The sequence below is a fragment of the Seriola dumerili genome, unplaced genomic scaffold, assembly GCF_002260705.1.
Source record: "Seriola dumerili isolate Sdu_G_001 unplaced genomic scaffold, Sdu_1.0 BDQW01000533.1, whole genome shotgun sequence".
Classification (NCBI taxonomy): Eukaryota; Metazoa; Chordata; class Actinopteri; order Carangiformes; family Carangidae; genus Seriola; species Seriola dumerili.
Window position 1 is genome coordinate 2,734,462 of NW_019174788.1, and position 26,178 is coordinate 2,760,639.

The window sequence follows — 26,178 nt, forward strand, 5'->3', positions numbered from 1 at the left end:
TCTTGGTATAGTAAGGTAAAAAATTCTGGAAGAACGACATAGCGTACTATGGCATCAAACGTCATGGTATGGGAAGGTATAAAAATGTCAAAAAACGTCTGGTATAGAAAGGCATAAAAATGTCAAAAAACATCATAGTATGCTATGGAATATAACATCATAGTATATTTATAACATACTAAGGCATACAACTTCATAGTATAGCAAGGCATAAACATGAAAAAAAAACTCTAGTTTTGGACGGAGTGGCACATAGGCAAACACACGTGCTCTTTGGATTCTTGGGGCACAAACATACCATCAATAAAAGGCAACAAAGTAAGAAACTTTCAAATAAGTTTACTGAATTTATTAAGCACTTCAATCAGAAAAAGGATTTCAGGCACAACTTCACCTACTTCCAATATGTATGGCAATTCATAGCACTTTACAATTTGCCTCATTTTCACACTTATACTGATGACATCATTGAGCATGCAATGCACTGATTTGACCAACATGAGTTACTTAAGTTTCAGTGTCAAGTACACTGGACATGGTCAACTTTTACATGAACATGAACAGTTCAGTCAAATTATGTACAAAAAGATAATAAAAAACAACAACACACAATATTTGAACATGAAATTCTGTTCAATAAGCTACTTAGATATCTTGACACACATTAACTCTCACTCTGACTTATTTAAAAGTAAATTCATCTGCATTTATTTCTTAATAATAGATATTTTGTAAAAGTAATGAAAAGCTTAACTGCCGCGTAAAACTGTTGATTCTCCCTGATCCATGAATCCTGTGAGAGACATCAAAGCTTGTTTGCATGTAAACAATTCTAAAGCAAAGTGTAAAAATATATCCTTAAAGTGACATTTTATTCAATAGCTTTTTATTTTTCCCACCAGCCTCATGTTTTGAGTATTTACACACAGAGTGGCTTGATGGGGGATCTGTCATGTTAAGATGCCTTTGTATGGATTAATATGTTTGTACATGAAATATGTGTCACTTGATATTGTTACATACATGCTTTCCTTTCAGTAAAAGTAAATCTACATATGAAAAAAATATATCTTATATCCGTCTCATCATATCTGAACATGAATTTCTGCACTACATCAACTCCCCATGTTGCTCTCATACACTCTCCTCTGTTTAATGGGGCTCCACCAAGCTACACACTCATCCCGTCTCAACCATTGTTTTATTCACACTAGAATACAGCGCCACATCCTCATTTCCCTCCTCCTTTGCTGGCATAAACTGTTCCGTCCCCTTATTTACCCCTATCATTGCTTCCTCCTCTTTGTTGCCCTCCAACACTACACTTTCATCGCCAGCATTGTCTTGTCCCTCCACTGGTGGTTCTTTCTTGATTTCAGCATACTCTGTCTCTCCAGGGTCTTGTGTCTCGGCCTCTGAGGGACTCCTCTGTTTCAGCACAGAGAAGTCAATGTTGGAGTACTCCACCTCTTTTGGTTCCATGGCACTAGCTCCTCCTTCAGCTGCCTCTAGGTCATGGGTCCAATCATCATCGTTCACAGCTTGACCATCATCGATCTATACGTATACAACATAGTAATGATGTAAGTCATTTGCTACCTAACAAAGGCCATACAACTGTATGTACACAATGCATGAAAGTTCTCCTCTCAATTAGTGACATTACATATTTTCATCTATATTTTAATCCGTTTCTCCGATCTTTAAATGTGCATCTGCTTTCTACTTGTTTCCCTTTGTTTTAAAAAGAATTGAAACTGCTTGAGATACTGGAGGTAATCCATCAAATGATCATGTCTGCTCCTATTTTAATCCTAGTTAGATTACAGTTGTGTGTTATTGCAATGCAGTCTACTACTAAGTCTTTGGTGAAATAAAAAAAAAATATTGAATGCATGCCTTAACACAAGACTGATATTTTACAAACATTTAATTAACATTTAACTAATATATCATAATGAGTTGTGTTACTATAAATAGTAATATACATACCAGTGGAACCGCTTGAGTGGTCACCATCTCCAGGTTCTCAGCCAGATTCCCAGATCCCCTCTGTTTTTTTCTGGCGAGAAACATAATGAATTGGTGACAATCGTAAACAAATGACAAAACAATCAATGAAAAAAATATTATAGAATTAAAGTCACACTTAAAACAGGGGTTTAAAGGACAACACCTGTGATTTGGAATGTTTTAGTCCATACAACTGATGGACTTTACATCAGTGATCAACAACCTTTGTTTTATCAGGTAATCATGACTAATAACCATTTTCCTGTGATGTTTGTTAACTTTGTAATCTTCAGGCGATATGTCTACAGTGTCCCGAGTATGTAAAAAGGTAAATGGATGAATGTATGTAGGAAGAATTTATTAAAAACATTAGTGGTACACCTTGAAAACTTTATGTAAAGTAGAGGAAAGAGAAAGAAAGAAAGAAAGAAAGAAAGAAAGAAAGAAAGAAAGAAAGAAAGAAAGAAAGAAGAAGGAAAGAAAGAAAGAAAGAAAGAAAGAAAAGAATAGCAGTGTCAAGAAAAGAAACTCAGTAATACAAGGATAAAAAACTTAAAAGTGTACCTTTTGCATATTCCAATCAAACAGCAGATGGTCGCCGAAAGAAGTATCCCAATCAAAAATGCAATGATGACTTGTGGCTGTTTAACAATTCCCAGCAATTTTGTGAGTAGATCTGGAATGAAGACAAAAAAAACTGGTCACTGTCGTCTCTCCTTGTTCTCAATGATAATATAAAATACACAAAACTAGAGCCCGACCAATTTATCACAGATATGTCAGTATCGGTGCATATATTCTCTGATAAATGCTGATATGAATACTTTTATTAAGAAGCAATAATGCAGTGGAAATGCTCGGGTCAAGTCAAGTTATATAGGCAGCATTTTATGTATATTTGATCCTTTGTTTTCATTCAAGTTAAGCATACATATATACATATATATATATATATATATATATACAGTATATATATACATATGTATACATATTTATATATCCATATTTGTTCTTATGTTATTTATTTGTAGTAACTGTTTCAGTGCACTGTTGTCATTATTTTTATATATATACATATACATATATATATATACACATCACCCAATATATCTATATCGGATATATTTTACTCCCTAATATCAGTATCGGCATCAGCCCCAAAAATACCGGTCGGACTCTATACAAAACCCCCACAAAATTAGGTGACATTGTCAGTGTAGCCGTTGTGAACACTTACCAGATTGTTTCGAATCAGCTGTTGGCTTTGTGCAGTTCTCCTTTGCTGTCTTGTTTTCATTGCCGCTGACACACTTAGCAACAGTGCTGTTGTGACCTTTTACAGTAAGGATGGTGGTGGGGTTGTTTTCATGCCCTGTCACCGTGGTGATGACTTTGCCCGTTGTATTAGGTGTCATTCCAGTGACTGCAGATTTCTCCACAACTTTTAGACAAAATTTTTGACAAATTTTTAGAATAGTTCCAACAAAACAATTCAGTTTTATTCTAAACATGTTGCTTAAGTCTGAGGCTGACAACCACCTGGAAAATTAAATTGACTGACATTAGAACTGATGAGACCCTCTGATAATGAAGATATCCAATAATGACGAACACAAATGTGGATTTCCTTTTTATGAGCATTGACAAAATGTACTCATGTTATATCAACTCTTCATCGGGGTGCTGTCTGGATGTTTTGCTTTAAACATGTAATGTGAAAATTGTCTGCTGTCATATTGTGGATAAGAAAGGATGATGCTCTGTGTTCTTGCTGGTGATTTTCATTTGTTTGATGCAGGTTTTTGTTGGAGCCGGAATTAGTCCTTTTAATTAAACTTTCAGGGAAATTATCGACACTGCAGGTCAGATTCAGAACATCACGCTTCTTCACAGTTGTATTTCCACTGATTTTAAGTTCCTTATAAATATGCCATCAGACAAAACAACTCTCAAATTTAAGAAAAACTGTTTACCAAGTGTTTTCCCTTGCTGCTGAAGTGAACAAGTGAATCTGAGGATATCAACACTGAGCTGAGAGAGCATGCTGTGAATAATATATAGTATGTGCTATACTCACAGGTCACATTCAGAGACACTGTCTTATTTGTACTCAGTTTTCTAATTTGTGATTCTAATTTCCTTCACATCTATGACACAAAAAAAATTGTTGCACAATTATATAGCATCACTTCTTCAAGAACACAGATGATGATGTAACATTCAACACAGTTCAGAAAACCCTCAGAAAGAGCAAATCTCAGCAAAATCTTTACACAGTTAAAATTAAATGTGACAATGAAGTACAGTATGTGCTACTCACAGGTCAGAGTCACTGTCTCCTCTGTTGTAGCGTTTCCTGTGAAGCTGACCTTACAGGTGACACTGGTGCCGTGGTGTTCAGTTGAAGCGTTAAAGGTCAAAGTTGAACTGTGTCTCTGTGTGACAGCGGTCAGATTCTCAGTCTTGAAATCAGTGATGTTTCCTGTGATGTGGGAGCCGTTCTCTCCTGCTCCTCTCCACGTCCAGGTGATTTGAGGATCAGATCCAGAGCAGAGACCAGGAGCAGTGCAGGTCAGTGTGGTCTGCTGTCCCTTTGTCAGTGGAGGAATCGTCACCTCGGGCTTCTGAGTCAGAGCTGCAGGAAGAGCAAATATAAATGGCAGGAATGTTTGTAGGAGAACAACTGTCACTGTTGTTTCAGTTTCACCAGAGGACGACATAAGCCAAACATTACATTTTGCCTCATTAAAAGATTAGTTTGTCCTATGAACACACACAAAAAAAATCACAATCTGTCATTAGGTTTCATTAAGACTATTTCTTTGGCAGGAGATGGTTCCCATAAAAAACCTGTGCATTATTTTGAGTGGCCACAACCTTGTTCCAGAGAGACCTGTTGCTGTTATGTTTTGGCCATCACAAAAATAAATATGAAAATATAAAGAAAGTAATAATAAGTAAAGTAAAAATGTGTTGGAGTGGCAGCTGAAACCTCACATTAGAACAAAAATGTCTGTATGACTCAATGCAGCTACAGGTAAGTGTGAAAAAATGCTTCTTTGTAATTTGGACAGACCAACTCTTTGATAATCTATGAAGCCAAACATATAAATGCATATTATACTGTAACATTAACAAATAACACCTTCACTGTACATAAGGTATTTACTGTAGCTGTTGATACCTGTAACTTTGATAGTTGCTTTAGAATTGAATGTGCAGTCATCCGTCTTCTGATTCGGGGGACCGGTAACTCTTAGTCGATATGATCCAGAGTCTGACTCCATCAGGTCATTGATGATGATGCTGCAGTTTTTCTGACTCATGTCAGGCTCCAACTGTGACACTTGTCCTCTAAACCCAGACTGAGCATTTCCGTTGTTACTGGAGTTAAATATCGGTGTGTCAGATTTACAATCTTTTTTATCAGCTGGATCACATTTGTACCAAATTACACTTTTGACATCAAAACCAGCAGCAACAGTGAAAGAGCACGGTATCACAACACAGAGTCCAGCCTCTGATGTTATTTCTGTCTCTTGAATGAGGATACAGTGATGAGTATTTTGGCAGCATTTTTTTCCTGTAGGAGAGGAACCTGTTCATGAAAAGAGTGAAAAAGAGAAATAAAGATGTTAGCTTTTAATGATACAAGAAGAGATCATTGATGAAGAGAGATCCCATTCATTAAAATCTATCTACATTAATCCAGTAGTTGATGTATGAGGTCGACATTGTCTCATCCAGTGTTATCAGAATCCACTCTGATTGATGCAAAAGTTATATTATTCCTATACTGAACATCCAACTTTTTCAAATTTTTTTAAATGAATTCTTAAATTAAAATATTTAAACCAGTCTATCCCAGATTATCCCCTGAAAATGATTAGATGTTGTGGATCATCCTAATTTTAACACTCTACAACCAACAGAAACACAAAAAATACTTATATGTGGAGCTTGAATTGACATTTGTTTTTTCAAAATATTTCAATTTAGCACTTAAAGTGTTGTGAGCAGCTTCAAAAGATAAATATTGGAAGCATAACAATATCACAGTTACACATTGTACCTGCATCAGCACTGTTGCCTCTCACAGAGAAGAGCAGAGTCGCCCAGATGAGAACAAGCATCCTGATTCAAAGCTGAAGACGATCGGTCTCTCCCTCCACAGGGAAAACTCTTCATTTCACAAACACACAAAAAAACAACATATAAGAAGTTCAGGTGATGAAACTGAACCAGCGACACCTTCATGGCTGACTGTACATATTTAAATACAGGATGTTGCATGTTTAGCGATTCCGTAGTTACATTAATACATTTGGCTCAAATCTTCTGTAGAGTTGTAAGTCCCCTGAAATGTTTATTTTGAAGCACTTTCCAGAGAGCTGCAGAATAAATAAACTTTTCTCATTTGTAACAGCTCATTTGAAATAAAAATGTACAATCTCACCCCCCATCCTTGATTTTCCCAATTGATAAATAAATAAAAAAACACACATTGTATTACAGTAGTTAGGGAAGGGTGAATATACTTTTTACAGTTTCCATTAACAATTTTAAAATGATTTAGTGTTACCTCTTTCTGTCTCTTCACTCCTCTGTGATCTCTGCTCGGTGTCTCTGCTCTGAACTGACTCTACTTCTCTTCTTCCTCCTCTTGTACCTCTTCCCTCTTTGCACTACAACAAGTTTGCAGGAAGTTTCTCTAAACACTGCTGGCTGTTACTTCCTCTCTCATTAGACTACCACGTTTACAGCTAAAACTTCTATATCACATTATACACAATATAGTTGAGAAGGTGCAGCTTAAACACTCGATGAAATGAAACAACACGTTATTTTTTAAGGTCTGAAGAAAACAAGTATATCTACTACGTATCCTGGTACAATGCCCAACACATAGAGGGATGTTCATGACTGAATGGTGTGTATTACTGGCTCATATCTGCAGTGCCACTTATAATAACGAATGTCAATAACTGAGTCATTAGTTTAATCATTAGTTTATTCATGCATGAAAAAAGACAACTCTGTCAATGATTAGGCGCATTAAATACCTGCAGATTCAAAAAGAAATGATCTGGGTTCATCCGAGTTCTTTATATGAACTGCATAAAACCTTGTGGTAAGAACTTTTGCATTTGAAACAGTGTTTCTTTTTTGGTTCAATGGTGTATTGTGCAAAGTCTTTCAAAGCTGCGTTCTCAGAGAGGTGGATCAAGCAATTAGTCATCTTACTTTGCCTAATATGGCATCACTGGATTCTGTTTAATAACTTCCTTTTCACACACATAGATATTAACGGCCATTTTAGCCACAAACTATAGCTGTCCTTATCAGTTACTGATTCAACACTCACTGAACTGTCACAGAACCTGTAGATATTGCAAAATATATGAAAAGCTTAAAAACTGACAACTCAATGGGTTAGCTCCAAACATAAACAAATGTATTTTCTGTTAAAACATAAAACCTGCTTACTTAGTACTGAGAGTCAACCTGATTTTTAACACATTTTTCAAAAGGGGAAGTAATCCATGACCTGCTGAAGAGCAGCAGCTTTAACAGAGCTATAGAAGCAAATTAGCTTGAAATAACATGATAAAATGAAGATTATTAAAACTGACATTGCACTGATCTGTAATCCCTAAAGGCATAAAATACAAATAGCTATAGGCAACTGAAATGTCATTACCATCCACCCACTGCAAATCAGCAAGAAACAAGGAAACTGATATTGGGTATATATTCTAGGGACACCTTCTTGATTTGTCAAATTCAGACCGCTGAAGTCTCATTAACTCCATCTTGTAATGCTTACTTTGCAGAGAATGAGATCAGTAGATGACACTGCGTACAATGGAACTACTCTAGGAAGGGATCTTACTCTTTCAGTGTACTGTATATAATCTAATCTATATCATGTCTGTACAAAGTTTGAAGGCAGTTTGTTCAATGGTTTCGATTTTTTAGTCTGAATCAAGGTGGCGGACGGACTGACATTTATTACCAAAAACAGATAACCACTTGGACCAAAAGGGCACAACATACTACAGCACAATAACACTTGAATGAGGAAATTCTGCCCAACTTCCAGTCCACCTTGAGTCAAATGAGTGCAGATGCATAGCACCAAAAATGTAGAGGTGTTACGTATCTCAGTCACAGTTTATCACAAGCTGAATTTGGCTTTTGAAGATCACAGCGCTGGTGGTGTTAATCCATTACATCTGATGAGAGCAATGACACTTTATCTTCAGGCATTTCCAAGACACAATCCTTACATCTCACCCATTATATCCTTTACATTGGAGTACACCGCCATGTCCTCCCCTTCCTCCTCTCCTGGGACACAGCATTTTGTCTCCTCATCCTCCTCCTTCATGACCCTCTCCTCTTTCCCCTCCAACATTTCACCTTCTTCTCCACCGTCGTCTTCTCTTTCCTCTTTTACTTCTTTTTTGATTTCAGCATACTCTGTCTCTGCGGTCTCTTGTTTCTTTGCCGCCTGCCTGAGACTCCTTCTTTTCAACAGTGAGAAGTCAATGCTGGCGTACTCCACGTCTTTTGGCCCAGTGTCCAGTACAGGGGCTGTTTTCTCTGCTGCCACAGCTGCATCTTCAGCTCCCTTTCGGCCGTGGGTCTGATCATCTTCTACTGCTTGACCATCATGTATCTGCCAGGTACAATGTAAATGATATGACTGATTCAGCAGCTGCTACAAGCCCAAAAACTCTACACTATGCATTAACTCTCTCTGTCTGGGATATTTTGCATTGCTGCCAACTATTCTTTTTAAGTCATAGCCATGTTTCTGTTCCTCCCGGCTACAGCTTGAGTCTTTTCACTTATGTATGTATCTGCTTTGTGTGATGGTTAGATTACTGTTATATGGTCATCCAGAACAGTCTTTTCAAATCAGTCTATTTAAAAGTGCATTGCAAAGCAACAAAACGGGAACTCTGACCATAGAAGAAGACATGGTGTCGACTGTGATAAAATAAACAGTATCTCAAGTTTGCAGGTCTGCAACTTTCAGCGCTCTGCAACTTGATTTTCATGTAGGAAATGAATCAAGCATAGATATACATAAAGTTATGCTTGCATGAGTTGATTGACATGAGCTGCTTCATTTAGACTTCACCATCAGTGGCTCATTCATCAACTGCTTGGCTACAAGCTGACTAATGACGTCCAGTCATATTAATGCAGGTGTACAAAGCAGCATTTAAAACCTGACCCTTGTCACCATTACTCAGCTGATGCTGTACCTCCCTTCACCACACCAACCTCCTCCTTATGTGCTGCATTACTGCAGGGTTTCATGTCGACGTATGTTAAAAGTTTGTTAAGAGGGGATTGGTTCATATAACAGACTCTCTGTTGCTGCTCAGAGTCTTTGAGAGCTCACTCCAAGAGAAGCGCCTTCTCTGTACAATGCAATTGTGTTGTCGTTTGGTAATTATGGTTGGTTCCCTGAATAAAGTGTCTGTGACTGAAACGGAAACCACATTCACACGTCTAAAATAAAAAAACACAAAGTTCTCCATAATGGTCAGCAGTACTGCTATCTGTACATTATTTGTAAAAAATGGACTAAACATGCACATGGTTGTTTAAGAAAGAGATAGGGAGTATCTCAAACCATTAACTGATATATATACTATAAGATGAATCAATATAAATACCAGTGGATCCTCTTGACTGGTCACCATCTCCACAGTCTCATCCAGATTTCCAGAGTTCGCTTTTTTTCTGAAAAAAAAGAAGAGTAAACGTAATTAAACAGCAAGATATTTACATGTATAATTATCCACTAAGAAAACCTAAGAAATAATTAATCAAATTAATAGTGCACCTGTGGCATTTTTTTGCGAAACAGCAGATGATTGCTGAAAGAAGAACACCAATCAAAAAGGCAATGATGGTTTCCAACCGTGAAATACTTTTTAATAATGGATTGGATGGTTCTGCAATCAGAGGGAACAAAAGAAAAAATGTTGATGCCCATGTGTTTCTGAACAATTATATACATGCGAAAGCTTGCCCAATATGTGTCTGAACAAAAGAGGTAAAATAGGTCATAAAAACGTCATAAAGCAGTGGTCTATGGTAGCAGTGTTGTGGTTGAGAACATGTACCACCTTGTGTGATAGAGTTTTTTTGGATGTTGAGGTTCATCTTTGCTTCCCCATTTTCATTGCCGCTGACACAGTCAACAACAGTGTTGCTGGGATCTTTTACAGTGAGAATGACGGTGCTGTTGACTGTGTGGTTTGTCACAGTGGTAATGACTGAGTACTCAGTGTAGTTCTTCAACAGCGGCCATTTGATGGTGGGTAAGGGAATCCCCTCAGTGATACACACACAGGTCAGGAGCTCCGACTGAACCTCACATCTAGAGTTTTTTGAGATCTTTGAAAACCCTGTAAACACACAAGCAGGATCACAACATCACAACAATATGCTGACAGATTAAAATGTGAACATAAACCTCCTTCTCAAAAAGATTAGTACAGTCTACTTACAAGTCACTGTCACATCAGCATAAATAGTCACATTCGTGTCCAGGTGTTTTGCTGTACAGACGTACTGTCCAGAATCTTCTGCGGTCACATTAGGGATGAGAAGTCTGGCAGATCCAGTGTTGCTCTGCAGGTTAGTTCCATTGTGCAGGTTTGTATTGAGGCCAAGTTTAGTCCATGTAATAAGAGATGGAGGGAAACTTTCAAGGCTGCAGGTCAGATTCAGAGCACTTCCCTTCTTAACAGTTGTATCCCCAGTGATCCCAGGTTCTCTCATATCTGTGAAGCACATTTTAAACATACATACATTTGAGCTGAATATAAAGAGGGAGGGGACAGATGAAGAACTTTTTCTAATCAATTCAAAACATCTTTAAGTAAAGCAATTCATTGTATATATCACATACAGTAGTGCAACTTCAGAGTAATTTTAGGAGTTCTAAAAAAGTACCAAAAAACAGCCATATTGTCAATTCTTTACATAAAACTGTATAAATATAGGTATCAGTTAAGTATATAAGTTTTTGTGATTGCATGTACTTAAGCAGTCTGCCACAGTCTATGTTTTTAAATACTACCACTAGAGGGTGCTAAAGTTTAATACATTTCAAAATGCCATAGAGTGACATTAAAGTGATAGTTTGGGTTATTTGACGTGGGGTTGTGTGAGGTAGTCCTGCACAGTCAGTGTGTTACCTGCAGTATATTCAGATCAGTGCGCTGCCAGTTTAGAGAAGCAGCTGGGATCAATGGCACAGAAGCAGAGCGATGTGCTGCTGTGCACGGGGCCAGCAGAAAAAAACATGTTTTAGACAAAAGCCGCCTACAGAAACAATCCAATATCTGTTTAAATGTACGCTTAATTTAGAATATTTCCAGTGCTTCATCTTCTCGTCACCACAAAGTGAAGTTTAGCTCTTTCTGATTCACTCAGCTGACCTGCGACTGTGGCATAATACAGTTCACACTGTAGGTGCACTTGTGTGTAGGAATATGGCAGTTCAGCAGAACAATGTAGGACCAAAGGAAAGTGCTGTTTTGATGGGAAGATAATGACCTGAAAATATTCTACATGAAGCGTATATCTAACTGTTTCGGGGGCGTCTTTTAAAAGTGTCTAAAACACATTTTTTCTGCTGTTCACAGTAGCACAAATCTCTCTGCTAGTGTGCCATGTTCCCTGCTGCCTCTCCTAAATGGCAGCGTGTCAGTCTGAATCTATTGCAGGAAATACACCGACTATGCATGACCACGTCATACAACCCCACATCATATGACGTGAACCATCCCTTTAACAACAACACAAGTTTTTATTATTCTAAACATGTGGCTGTGGTGAAGATGACGACCACCTGAAAGCTGTCACACAGCAACAAAGCACAAAATCTAAGTTACAACAGAAACTAAAAGACACCATTAAACGTCAGTACAGTAAAAGACATGCAGTTAGAAATGATGAAAATGGCCTAAAATATTGCACATTTGAAGGTGCAGGGTAGGGCAAGTTATTGAGGGTGAATTGGGAGGGTTATTAAATTTGGTGTCTGTAGTAAACTCATAGTTTCAGTTATCTGCTACGAAAAAACTACAGTACTATTAATTTACCATCTGAAAACACAATGTAGAACAATGTACTTACATATCACTGTTACATTCACATTTTTCTTCCAGCTGTTATTCAGATGTTTTGCTGTGCAGATGTACAGCCCAGATTCATCTTCTGTCACATTAGAGATGGAGAGAGTGGCCACTCCACTTCCTTGCTGCAGGTAAGTTTCAGTGTCGTTCTGCAGGTCAGTTAATGTGTCGTTGTGCAGATTAGTTTCTGTTCCATTTTGAATGTTTAGGTCGGACAGTTTAGTCCACACGATGAGTAATGGAGGGAAACTGTCAACACTGCAGGTCAGATTCACAGTCTCACCCTCCTTCACACTTGTATCCCCAGTGACTCTAATTTCCTTCACATCTATGACACAAAAAGACATGTTGCACAATTATATAGCATCACTAAATTCAAGAACACAGATGATGATGTAACATTCAACACAGTTCAGAAAACCCTCAGAAAGAGCGAATCTCAGTGAAGTACAGTATGTGCTACTCACAGGTCACATTCAGAGTCACTGTCTCCTCTGTTGCAGCGTTTCCTGTGAAGCTGACCTTACAGGTGACACTGGTGCCGTGGTGTTCAGCTGAAGGGTTAAAGGTCAAATTTGAACTGTGTTTCTGTGTGACAGCGGACAGACTCTCAGTCTTGAAATCAGTGATGTTTCCTGTGATGTGGGAGCCTTTCTCTCCTGCTCCTCTCCACGTCCAGGTGATTTGAGGATCAGATCCAGAGCAGAGACCAGGAGCAGTGCAGGTCAGTGTGGTCTGCTGTCCCTCTGTCAGAGGAGGAATCGTCACCTCGGGCTTCTGAGTCAGAGCTGAAGGGAGACCAGTCCATAAGTGGAATCAGGTGAGCAGCCTGAAGGTCATCTTTCACTTAAATTTGGGTTCAATTAATCTGATATTTTGATAAACTCTTCAATGAGGGAACCAGTAGGAACTGGCTGCCCACAGAGGTCGACAAATGCCAAACATTACTTTATGTCCCATTAAGACTGTAAATACACCAGATATGTCAGTGCAGTTCAAAAGGCACAACATTTCACTTTATATGTTTATTGTAGTTCTTCTTACCTTTAATAGAGACAGTTGCCCTTGGAGGGTATGTCAACCCATCTGATCTTCCATTCAGAATACCATTAACTCTGAATTGATATGATCCAGAGTCTGACTCCTTCAGGTCATTGATGATGATGCTGCAGTTCCTCTGACTCACATCAGGCTCCAACTGTGACACTCGCCCTCTAAACTCAGACTGAATTTTTATGTTGTTTTTGTTAGTGTGGAATATAACGTCTGAATCACTACATTTTTCTTCAGTTGGTTCACATTTGTACCAAACTAGCTTTTGGGGTGTAAAGCTATAACTAGTAGTGAAAGAGCACGGTATCACAACACAGAGTCCGGCCTCAGCTGTTATTTCTCCTTCAGGCAGAGTGATACAGTATCCATATGGGAAGCGTAAACATTGTTGTCTTCCTCCCACTGATGCACCTGTTAATGCAACAGTAAGACAGAAACAGGGAATGAGAAAGTTACACCATGACATTAAATAAATGATGAAGAAATGTCATATAGTACATCGACTGTATCTTAGTTATATAACTGCTGTTAGAAGTGTTGACCAAAGAACACAATAGAATTTCAGTAATTAACACACTTCATTATTCATAATATATGTGGTAAATAAAAAAATAAATAAATGCACAATTAACTATCTATCCTAGAGTTTCCATGTGAATAGATGTTGTGAGTAATGTGTAATATGCTGGTAAATTCAGTGTGGAAAAACTAAATACTTTAATTTGAAAGCTTGTCTGGAGGATCTTCATAAGTACATTTATTTTGGCAAATTATTGCTAATTATTTCATAAATATCTTTAATGTTGGCAACAAAACAAGATTAAAAATAAAAATTGAATACCTGTATCAGCATTGCTGCTTCTCACAGAGAAAAACAGAGTCGACCAGATGAGAACAAACATCCTTTGATGCTTGAGACAGTCAGTCTCTCTCCACAGGACAAACTTTGTACTAAAAATGCAATAAACAGGCAGGAACTGAACCAAAGGAAACTCCACAGTTAACATCATCATCACGTTCAGTTATTCTGTAGTTTCTAGACTAACACACTTTGTGCAGGGCTTTGACCACTTTCTTTTATGGTAAAGCACTTTGTGCTCAGTTCTTGAAACATTCTGTATCATTGAATTTATCACAATAATCTTTACAACAAGAGCACAAGAACAATTATCTATAATCCCAGCCATGTTCCAGGGCCCCTGTCCAATGTTTAAGCCCTCTGAACCATTTACTGCAGCAACTGAGACAAGTAAAGACTATTCTCTTAACACAAGACTGATATTTTAGCAAACATTTAATTAACATTTAATTAATATATCATTTATATCACAGATATGTCAGTATCGGCGCATATATTTTCCGATATGTGCTGATATGAATACTTTTATTAAGAAGTAATAATGCAGTGGAAATGCTCGGGTCAAGTCAAGTTATATAGGCAGCATTTTATGTATATATGATCTTTTGTTTTCATTCAAGTATATATAATATATTTACATATTTGTTCTTATGTTTTTTATTTATACTTTATTAATAAGTCAATAATAATTCAAAGTTATTTTTATAGTTAATTTATTTAATTCCCAGTGAAATTTACCGCTTCAGTGCACTGATGTCATTTTGGAAAATAAAGTTTATTGTTAAACTTTAAAATATCCTGCTTTCATAAAATATCTTTTTCACAACTGTTNTGTAACATTCAACACAGTTCAGAAAACCCTCAGAAAGAGCAAATCTCAGCAAAATCTTTACACAGTTAAAATTAAATGTGACAATGAAGTACAGTATGTGCTACTCACAGGTCAGAGTCACTGTCTCCTCTGTTGTAGCGTTTCCTGTGAAGCTGACCTTACAGGTGACACTGGTGCCGTGGTGTTCAGCTGAAGCGTTAAAGGTCAAAGTTGAACTGTGTCTCTGTGTGACAGCGGTCAGACTCTCAGTCTTGAAATCAGTGATGTTTCCTGTGATGTGGGAGCCTTTCTCTCCTGCTCCTCTCCACGTCCAGGTGATTTGAGGATCAGATCCAGAGCAGAGACCAGGAGCAGTGCAGGTCAGTGTGGTCTGCTGTCCCTCTGTCAGTGGAGGAATCGTCACCTCGGGCTTCTGAGTCAGAGCTGCAGGAAGAGCAAATATAAATGGCAGGAATGTTTGTAAGAGAACAACTGTCACTGTTGTTTCAGTTTCACCAGAGGACGACATAAGCCAAACATTACATTTTGCCTCATTAAAGGATTAGTTTGTCCTATGAACACACACAAAAAAAATCACAATCTGTCATTAGGTTTCATTAAGACTATTTCTTTGGCAGGAGATGGTTCCCATAAAAAACCTGTGCATTATTTTGAGTGGCCACAACCTTGTTCCAGAGAGACCTGTTGCTGTTATGTTTTGGCCATCACAAAAATAAATATGAAAATATAAAGAAAGTAATAATAAGTAAAGTAAAAATGTGTTGGAGTGGCAGCTGAAACCTCACATTAGAACAAAAATGTCTGTATGACTCAATGCAGCTACAGGTAAGTGTGAAAAAATGCTTCTTTGTAATTTGGACAGACCAACTCTTTGATAATCTATGAAGCCAAACATATAAATGCATATTATACTGTAACATTAACAAATAACACCTTCACTGTACATAAGGTATTTACTGTAGCTGTTGATACCTGTAACTTTGATAGTTGCTTTAGAATTGAATGTGCAGTCATCCGTCTTCTGATTCGGGGGACCGGTAACTCTTAGTCGATATGATCCAGAGTCTGACTCCATCAGGTCATTGATGATGATGCTGCAGTTTTTCTGACTCATGTCAGGCTCCAACTGTGACACTTGTCCTCTAAACCCAGACTGAGCATTTCCGTTGTTACTGGAGTTAAATATCGGTGTGTCAGATTTACAATCTTTTTTATCAGCTGGATCACATTTGTACCAAATTACACTTTTGACATCAAAACCAGCAGCAACAGTGAAAGAGCACGGTATCACAACACAGAGTCCAGCCTCTGATGTTATTTCTGTCTCTTGAATGAGGATACAGTGATGAGTATTTTGGCAGCATTTTTTTCCTGTAGGAGAGGAACCTGTTCATGAAAAGAGTGAAAAAGAGAAATAAAGATGTTAGCTTTTAATGATACAAGAAGAGATCATTGATGAAGACAGATCCCATTCATTAAAATCTATCTACATTAATCCAGTAGTTGATGTATGAGGTCGACATTGTCTCATCCAGTGTTATCAGAATCCACTCTGATTGATGCAAAAGTTATATTATTCCTATACTGAACATCCAACTTTTTCAAATTTTTTTAAATGAATTCTTAAATTAAAATATTTAAACCAGTCTATCCCAGATTATCCCCTGAAAATGATTAGATGTTGTGGATCATCCTAATTTTAACACTCTACAACCAACAGAAACACAAAAAATACTTATATGTGGAGCTTGAATTGACATTTGTTTTTTCAAAATATTTCAATTTAGCACTTAAAGTGTTGTGAGCAGCTTCAAAAGATAAATATTGGAAGCATAACAATATCACAGTTACACATTGTACCTGCATCAGCACTGTTGCCTCTCACAGAGAAGAGCAGAGTCGCCCAGATGAGAACAAGCATCCTGATTCAAAGCTGAAGACGATCGGTCTCTCCCTCCACAGGGAAAACTCTTCATTTCACAAACACACAAAAAAACAACATATAAGAAGTTCAGGTGATGAAACTGAACCAGCGACACCTTCATGGCTGACTGTACATATTTAAATACAGGATGTTGCATGTTTAGCGATTCCGTAGTTACATTAATACATTTGGCTCAAATCTTCTGTAGAGTTGTAAGTCCCCTGAAATGTTTATTTTGAAGCACTTTCCAGAGAGCTGCAGAATAAATAAACTTTTCTCATTTGTAACAGCTCATTTGAAATAAAAATGTACAATCTCACCCCCCATCCTTGATTTTCCCAATTGATAAATAAATAAAAAAACACACATTGTATTACAGTAGTTAGGGAAGGGTGAATATACTTTTTACAGTTTCCATTAACAATTTTAAAATGATTTAGTGTTACCTCTTTCTGTCTCTTCACTCCTCTGTGATCTCTGCTCGGTGTCTCTGCTCTGAACTGACTCTACTTCTCTTCTTCCTCCTCTTGTACCTCTTCCCTCTTTGCACTACAACAAGTTTGCAGGAAGTTTCTCTAAACACTGCTGGCTGTTACTTCCTCTCTCATTAGACTACCACGTTTACAGCTAAAACTTCTATATCACATTATACACAATATAGTTGAGAAGGTGCAGCTTAAACACTCGATGAAATGAAACAACACGTTATTTTTTAAGGTCTGAAGAAAACAAGTATATCTACTACGTATCCTGGTACAATGCCCAACACATAGAGGGATGTTCATGACTGAATGGTGTGTATTACTGGCTCATATCTGCAGTGCCACTTATAATAACAAATGTCAATAACTGAGTCATTAGTTTAATCATTAGTTTATTCATACATGAAAAAAGACAACCCTGTCAATGATTAGGCGCATTAAATACCTGCAGATTCAAAAAGAAATGATCTGGGTTCATCCGAGTTCTTTATATGAACTGCATAAAACCTTGTGGTAAGAACTTTTGCATTTGAAACAGTGTGTTTCTTTTTTGGTTCAATGGTGTATTGTGCAAAGTCTTTCAAAGCTGCGTTCTCAGAGAGGTGGATCAAGCAATTAGTCATCTTACTTTGCCTAATATGGCATCACTGGATTCTGTTTAATAACTTCCTTTTCACACACATAGATATTAACGGCCATTTTAGCCACAAACTATAGCTGTCCTTATCAGTTACTGATTCAACACTCACTGAACTGTCACAGAACCTGTAGATATTGCAAAATATATGAAAAGCTTAAAAACTGACAACTCAATGGGTTAGCTCCAAACATAAACAAATGTATTTTCTGTTAAAACATAAAACCTGCTTACTTAGTACTGAGAGTCAACCTGATTTTTAACACATTTTTCAAAAGGGGAAGTAATCCATGACCTGCTGAAGAGCAGCAGCTTTAACAGAGCTATAGAAGCAAATTAGCTTGAAATAACATGATAAAATGAAGATTATTAAAACTGACATTGCACTGATCTGTAATCCCTAAAGGCATAAAATACAAATAGCTATAGGCAACTGAAATGTCATTACCATCCACCCACTGCAAATCAGCAAGAAACAAGGAAACTGATATTGGGTATATATTCTAGGGACACCTTCTTGATTTGTCAAATTCAGACCGCTGAAGTCTCATTAACTCCATCTTGTAATGCTTACTTTGCAGAGAATGAGATCAGTAGATGACACTGCGTACAATGGAACTACTCTAGGAAGGGATCTTACTCTTTCAGTGTACTGTATATAATCTAATCTATATCATGTCTGTACAAAGTTTGAAGGCAGTTTGTTCAATGGTTTCGATTTTTTAGTCTGAATCAAGGTGGCGGACGGACTGACATTTATTACCAAAAACAGATAACCACTTGGACCAAAAGGGCACAACATACTACAGCACAATAACACTTGAATGAGGAAATTCTGCCCAACTTCCAGTCCACCTTGAGTCAAATGAGTGCAGATGCATAGCACCAAAAATGTAGAGGTGTTACGTATCTCAGTCACAGTTTATCACAAGCTGAATTTGGCTTTTGAAGATCACAGCGCTGGTGGTGTTAATCCATTACATCTGATGAGAGCAATGACACTTTATCTTCAGGCATTTCCAAGACACAATCCTTACATCTCACCCATTATATCCTTTACATTGGAGTACACCGCCATGTCCTCCCCTTCCTCCTCTCCTGGGACACAGCATTTTGTCTCCTCATCCTCCTCCTTCATGACCCTCTCCTCTTTCCCCTCCAACATTTCACCTTCTTCTCCACCGTCGTCTTCTCTTTCCTCTTTTACTTCTTTTTTGATTTCAGCATACTCTGTCTCTGCGGTCTCTTGTTTCTTTGCCGCCTGCCTGAGACTCCTTCTTTTCAACAGTGAGAAGTCAATGCTGGCGTACTCCACGTCTTTTGGCCCAGTGTCCAGTACAGGGGCTGTTTTCTCTGCTGCCACAGCTGCATCTTCAGCTCCCTTTCGGCCGTGGGTCTGATCATCTTCTACTGCTTGACCATCATGTATCTGCCAGGTACAATGTAAATGATATGACTGATTCAGCAGCTGCTACAAGCCCAAAAACTCTACACTATGCATTAACTCTCTCTGTCTGGGATATTTTGCATTGCTGCCAACTATTCTTTTTAAGTCATAGCCATGTTTCTGTTCCTCCCGGCTACAGCTTGAGTCTTTTCACTTATGTATGTATCTGCTTTGTGTGATGGTTAGATTACTGTTATATGGTCATCCAGAACAGTCTTTTCAAATCAGTCTATTTAAAAGTGCATTGCAAAGCAACAAAACGGGAACTCTGACCATAGAAGAAGACATGGTGTCGACTGTGATAAAATAAACAGTATCTCAAGTTTGCAGGTCTGCAACTTTCAGCGCTCTGCAACTTGATTTTCATGTAGGAAATGAATCAAGCATAGATATACATAAAGTTATGCTTGCATGAGTTGATTGACATGAGCTGCTTCATTTAGACTTCACCATCAGTGGCTCATTCATCAACTGCTTGGCTACAAGCTGACTAATGACGTCCAGTCATATTAATGCAGGTGTACAAAGCAGCATTTAAAACCTGACCCTTGTCACCATTACTCAGCTGATGCTGTACCTCCCTTCACCACCCCAACCTCCTCCTTATGTGCTGCATTACTGCAGGGTTTCATGTCGACGTATGTTAAAAGTTTGTTAAGAGGGGATTGGTTCATATAACAGACTCTCTGTTGCTGCTCAGAGTCTTTGAGAGCTCACTCCAAGAGAAGCGCCTTCTCTGTACAATGCAATTGTGTTGTCGTTTGGTAATTATGGTTGGTTCCCTGAATAAAGTGTCTGTGACTGAAACGGAAACCACATTCACACGTCTAAAATAAAAAAACACAAAGTTCTCCATAATGGTCAGCAGTACTGCTATCTGTACATTATTTGTAAAAAATGGACTAAACATGCACATGGTTGTTTAAGAAAGAGATAGGGAGTATCTCAAACCATTAACTGATATATATACTATAAGATGAATCAATATAAATACCAGCGGATCCTCTTGACTGGTCACCATCTCCACAGTCTCATCCAGATTTCCAGAGTTCGCTTTTTTTCTGAAAAAAAAGAAGAGTAAACGTAATTAAACAGCAAGATATTTACATGTATAATTATCCACTAAGAAAACCTAAGAAATAATTAATCAAATTAATAGTGCACCTGTGGCATTTTTTTGCGAAACAGCAGATGATTGCTGAAAGAAGAACACCAATCAAAAAGGCAATGATGGTTTCCAACCGTGAAATACTTTTTAATAATGGATTGGATGGTTCTGCAATCAGAGGGAACAAAAGAAAAAATGTTGATGCCCATGTGTTTCTGAACAATTATATACATGCGAAAGCTTGCCCAATATGTGTCTGAACAAAAGAGGTAAAATAGGTCATAAAAACGTCATAAAGCAGTGGTCTATGGTAGCAGTGTTGTGGTTGAGAACATGTACCACCTTGTGTGATAGAGTTTTTTTGGATGTTGAGGTTCATCTTTGCTTCCCCATTTTCATTGCCGCTGACACAGTCAACAACAGTGTTGCTGGGATCTTTTACAGTGAGAATGACGGTGCTGTTGACTGTGTGGTTTGTCACAGTGGTAATGACTGAGTACTCAGTGTAGTTCTTCAACAGCGGCCATTTGATGGTGGGTAAGGGAATCCCCTCAGTGATACACACACAGGTCAGGAGCTCCGACTGAACCTCACATCTAGAGTTTTTTGAGATCTTTGAAAACCCTGTAAACACACAAGCAGGATCACAACATCACAACAATATGCTGACAGATTAAAATGTGAACATAAACCTCCTTCTCAAAAAGATTAGTACAGTCTACTTACAAGTCACTGTCACATCAGCATAAATAGTCACATTCGTGTCCAGGTGTTTTGCTGTACAGACGTACTGTCCAGAATCTTCTGCGGTCACATTAGGGATGAGAAGTCTGGCAGATCCAGTGTTGCTCTGCAGGTTAGTTCCATTGTGCAGGTTTGTATTGAGGCCAAGTTTAGTCCATGTAATAAGAGATGGAGGGAAACTTTCAAGGCTGCAGGTCAGATTCAGAGCACTTCCCTTCTTAACAGTTGTATCCCCAGTGATCCCAGGTTCTCTCATATCTGTGAAGCACATTTTAAACATACATACATTTGAGCTGAATATAAAGAGGGAGGGGACAGATGAAGAACTTTTTCTAATCAATTCAAAACATCTTTAAGTAAAGCAATTCATTGTATATATCACATACAGTAGTGCAACTTCAGAGTAATTTTAGGAGTTCTAAAAAAGTACCAAAAAACAGCCATATTGTCAATTCTTTACATAAAACTGTATAAATATAGGTATCAGTTAAGTATATAAGTTTTTGTGATTGCATGTACTTAAGCAGTCTGCCACAGTCTATGTTTTTAAATACTACCACTAGAGGGTGCTAAAGTTTAATACATTTCAAAATGCCATAGAGTGACATTAAAGTGATAGTTTGGGTTATTTGACGTGGGGTTGTGTGAGGTAGTCCTGCACAGTCAGTGTGTTACCTGCAGTATATTCAGATCAGTGCGCTGCCAGTTTAGAGAAGCAGCTGGGATCAATGGCACAGAAGCAGAGCGATGTGCTGCTGTGCACGGGGCCAGCAGAAAAAAACATGTTTTAGACAAAAGCCGCCTACAGAAACAATCCAATATCTGTTTAAATGTACGCTTAATTTAGAATATTTCCAGTGCTTCATCTTCTCGTCACCACAAAGTGAAGTTTAGCTCTTTCTGATTCACTCAGCTGACCTGCGACTGTGGCATAATACAGTTCACACTGTAGGTGCACTTGTGTGTAGGAATATGGCAGTTCAGCAGAACAATGTAGGACCAAAGGAAAGTGCTGTTTTGATGGGAAGATAATGACCTGAAAATATTCTACATGAAGCGTATGTCTAACTGTTTCGGGGGCGTCTTTTAAAAGTGTCTAAAACACATTTTTTCTGCTGTTCACAGTAGCACAAATCTCTCTGCTAGTGTGCCATGTTCCCTGCTGCCTCTCCTAAATGGCAGCGTGTCAGTCTGAATCTATTGCAGGAAATACACCGACTATGCATGACCACGTCATACAACCCCACATCATATGACGTGAACCATCCCTTTAACAACAACACAAGTTTTTATTATTCTAAACATGTGGCTGTGGTGAAGATGACGACCACCTGAAAGCTGTCACACAGCAACAAAGCACAAAATCTAAGTTACAACAGAAACTAAAAGACACCATTAAACGTCAGTACAGTAAAAGACATGCAGTTAGAAATGATGAAAATGGCCTAAAATATTGCACATTTGAAGGTGCAGGGTAGGGCAAGTTATTGAGGGTGAATTGGGAGGGTTATTAAATTTGGTGTCTGTAGTAAACTCATAGTTTCAGTTATCTGCTACGAAAAAACTACAGTACTATTAATTTACCATCTGAAAACACAATGTAGAACAATGTACTTACATATCACTGTTACATTCACATTTTTCTTCCAGCTGTTATTCAGATGTTTTGCTGTGCAGATGTACAGCCCAGATTCATCTTCTGTCACATTAGAGATGGAGAGAGTGGCCACTCCACTTCCTTGCTGCAGGTAAGTTTCAGTGTCGTTCTGCAGGTCAGTTAATGTGTCGTTGTGCAGATTAGTTTCTGTTCCATTTTGAATGTTTAGGTCGGACAGTTTAGTCCACACGATGAGTAATGGAGGGAAACTGTCAACACTGCAGGTCAGATTCACAGTCTCACCCTCCTTCACACTTGTATCCCCAGTGACTCTAATTTCCTTCACATCTATGACACAAAAAGACATGTTGCACAATTATATAGCATCACTAAATTCAAGAACACAGATGATGATGTAACATTCAACACAGTTCAGAAAACCCTCAGAAAGAGCGAATCTCAGTGAAGTACAGTATGTGCTACTCACAGGTCACATTCAGAGTCACTGTCTCCTCTGTTGCAGCGTTTCCTGTGAAGCTGACCTTACAGGTGACACTGGTGCCGTGGTGTTCAGCTGAAGGGTTAAAGGTCAAATTTGAACTGTGTTTCTGTGTGACAGCGGACAGACTCTCAGTCTTGAAATCAGTGATGTTTCCTGTGATGTGGGAGCCTTTCTCTCCTGCTCCTCTCCACGTCCAGGTGATTTGAGGATCAGATCCAGAGCAGAGACCAGGAGCAGTGCAGGTCAGTGTGGTCTGCTGTCCCTCTGTCAGAGGAGGAATCGTCACCTCGGGCTTCTGAGTCAGAGCTGAAGGGAGACCAGTCCATAAGTGGAATCAGGTGAGCAGCCTGAAGGTCATCTTTCACTTAAATTTGGGTTCAATTAATCTGATATTTTGATAAACTCTTCAATGAGGGAACCAGTAGGAACTGGCTGCCCACAGAGGTCGACAAATGCCAAACATTACTTTATGTCCCATTAAGACTGTAAATACACCAGATATGTCAGTGCAGTTCAAAAGGCACAACATTTCACTTTATATGTTTATTGTAGTTCTTCTTACCTTTAATAGAGACAGTTGCCCTTGGAGGGTATGTCAACCCATCTGATCTTCCATTCAGAATACCATTAACTCTGAATTGATATGATCCAGAGTCTGACTCCTTCAGGTCATTGATGATGATGCTGCAGTTCCTCTGACTCACATCAGGCTCCAACTGTGACACTCGCCCTCTAAACTCAGACTGAATTTTTATGTTGTTTTTGTTAGTGTGGAATATAACGTCTGAATCACTACATTTTTCTTCAGTTGGTTCACATTTGTACCAAACTAGCTTTTGGGGTGTAAAGCTATAACTAGTAGTGAAAGAGCACGGTATCACAACACAGAGTCCGGCCTCAGCTGTTATTTCTCCTTCAGGCAGAGTGATACAGTATCCATATAGGAAGCGTAAACATTGTTGTCTTCCTCCCACTGATGCACCTGTTAATGCAACAGTAAGACAGAAACAGGGAATGAGAAAGTTACACCATGACATTAAATAAATGATGAAGAAATGTCATATAGTACATCGACTGTATCTTAGTTATATAACTGCTGTTAGAAGTGTTGACCAAAGAACACAATAGAATTTCAGTAATTAACACACTTCATTATTCATAATATATGTGGTAAATAAAAAAATAAATAAATGCACAATTAACTATCTATCCTAGAGTTTCCATGTGAATAGATGTTGTGAGTAATGTGTAATATGCTGGTAAATTCAGTGTGGAAAAACTAAATACTTTAATTTGAAAGCTTGTCTGGAGGATCTTCATAAGTACATTTATTTTGGCAAATTATTGCTAATTATTTCATAAATATCTTTAATGTTGGCAACAAAACAAGATTAAAAATAAAAATTGAATACCTGTATCAGCATTGCTGCTTCTCACAGAGAAAAACAGAGTCGCCCAGATGAGAACAAACATCCTTTGATGCTTGAGACAGTCAGTCTCTCTCCACAGGACAAACTTTGTACTAAAAATGCAATAAACAGGCAGGAACTGAACCAAAGGAAACTCCACAGTTAACATCATCATCACGTTCAGTTATTCTGTAGTTTCTAGACTAACACACTTTGTGCAGGGCTTTGACCACTTTCTTTTATGGTAAAGCACTTTGTGCTCAGTTCTTGAAACATTCTGTATCATTGAATTTATCACAATAATCTTTACAACAAGAGCACAAGAACAATTATCTATAATCCCAGCCATGTTCCAGGGCCCCTGTCCAATGTTTAAGCCCTCTGAACCATTTACTGCAGCAACTGAGACAAGTAAAGACTATTCTCTTAACACAAGACTGATATTTTAGCAAACATTTAATTAACATTTAATTAATATATCATTTATATCACAGATATGTCAGTATCGGCGCATATATTTTCCGATATGTGCTGATATGAATACTTTTATTAAGAAGTAATAATGCAGTGGAAATGCTCGGGTCAAGTCAAGTTATATAGGCAGCATTTTATGTATATATGATCTTTTGTTTTCATTCAAGTATATATAATATATTTACATATTTGTTCTTATGTTTTTTATTTATACTTTATTAATAAGTCAATAATAATTCAAAGTTATTTTTATAGTTAATTTATTTAATTCCCAGTGAAATTTACCGCTTCAGTGCACTGATGTCATTTTGGAAAATAAAGTTTATTGTTAAACTTTAAAATATCCTGCTTTCATAAAATATCTTTTTCACAACTGTTTATATATATATATGTATATCAGCCAACATATCAATATCTGAATTCTTTTACTCTCTAATATCGGTATCGGCATCAGCCCCAAAAATCAAATACCGGTCAGACTCTACACAAAAGGCCCCCAAAATTAGGTGACAATGTCAGTGTAGAAGTAGTGACATGGTCAGTGTAACCCAGACTGAGCATTTCCGTTGTTACTGGAGTTAAATATCGGTGTGTCAGATTTACAATCTTTTTTATCAGCTGGATCACATTTGTACCAAATTACACTTTTGACATCAAAACCAGCAGCAACAGTGAAAGAGCACGGTATCACAACACAGAGTCCAGCCTCTGATGTTATTTCTGTCTCTTGAATGAGGATACAGTGATGAGTATTTTGGCAGCATTTTTTTCCTGTAGGAGAGGAACCTGTTCATGAAAAGAGTGAAAAAGAGAAATAAAGATGTTAGCTTTTAATGATACAAGAAGAGATCATTGATGAAGAGAGATCCCATTCATTAAAATCTATCTACATTAATCCAGTAGTTGATGTATGAGGTCGACATTGTCT

General features: G+C 37.9%; 3 protein-coding genes and 1 long non-coding RNA gene across 4 annotated transcripts in view; all 4 read right to left on the reverse strand.

The window, feature by feature from the left end:
- Nucleotides 1-323: 323 nt before the first annotated feature.
- LOC111235726 lies at nt 324-14,137 on the reverse strand. The gene is made up of 16 exons (XM_022764241.1): nt 14,077-14,137; nt 13,227-13,646; nt 12,650-12,970; nt 12,184-12,510; nt 10,548-10,823; nt 10,164-10,445; nt 9,878-9,989; nt 9,708-9,774; nt 8,304-8,695; nt 7,342-7,394; nt 5,198-5,611; nt 4,334-4,648; nt 3,251-3,454; nt 2,578-2,689; nt 1,993-2,062; nt 324-1,557 (listed from the first exon to the last, which is right to left on the reverse strand). The coding sequence occupies exons 1-16, from the start codon at nt 14,135-14,137 to the stop codon at nt 1,180-1,182; spliced, it is 3,804 nt and encodes a 1,267-aa protein (XP_022619962.1). The 3' UTR covers nt 324-1,179.
- An 889-nt stretch (nt 14,138-15,026) lies between these two features.
- LOC111235728 (sialic acid-binding Ig-like lectin 14) lies at nt 15,027-17,345 on the reverse strand. The gene is made up of 4 exons (XM_022764242.1): nt 17,297-17,345; nt 16,787-16,896; nt 15,899-16,312; nt 15,027-15,349 (listed from the first exon to the last, which is right to left on the reverse strand). Exons 2-4 carry the CDS (start codon nt 16,845-16,847, stop codon nt 15,027-15,029), a joined length of 798 nt encoding a protein of 265 aa, XP_022619963.1. The 5' UTR covers nt 16,848-16,896; nt 17,297-17,345.
- Nucleotides 17,346-17,732: 387 nt separating this feature from the next.
- Nucleotides 17,733-24,885, reverse strand: LOC111235710 (sialic acid-binding Ig-like lectin 10). The gene is made up of 9 exons (XM_022764222.1): nt 24,780-24,885; nt 23,930-24,349; nt 23,353-23,673; nt 22,887-23,213; nt 21,251-21,526; nt 20,867-21,148; nt 20,581-20,692; nt 20,411-20,477; nt 17,733-19,398 (listed from the first exon to the last, which is right to left on the reverse strand). The coding sequence occupies exons 1-9, from the start codon at nt 24,838-24,840 to the stop codon at nt 19,003-19,005; spliced, it is 2,262 nt and encodes a 753-aa protein (XP_022619943.1). The 5' UTR covers nt 24,841-24,885; the 3' UTR covers nt 17,733-19,002.
- A 1,136-nt stretch (nt 24,886-26,021) lies between these two features.
- LOC111235794 overlaps nt 26,022-26,178 on the reverse strand; it is a 2,936-nt gene continuing 2,779 nt past the window's right edge. Inside the window, exon 3 of the long non-coding RNA XR_002665696.1 lies at nt 26,022-26,036. This is a non-coding gene — a long non-coding RNA (uncharacterized LOC111235794). The remainder of the gene's footprint in view (nt 26,037-26,178) is intronic.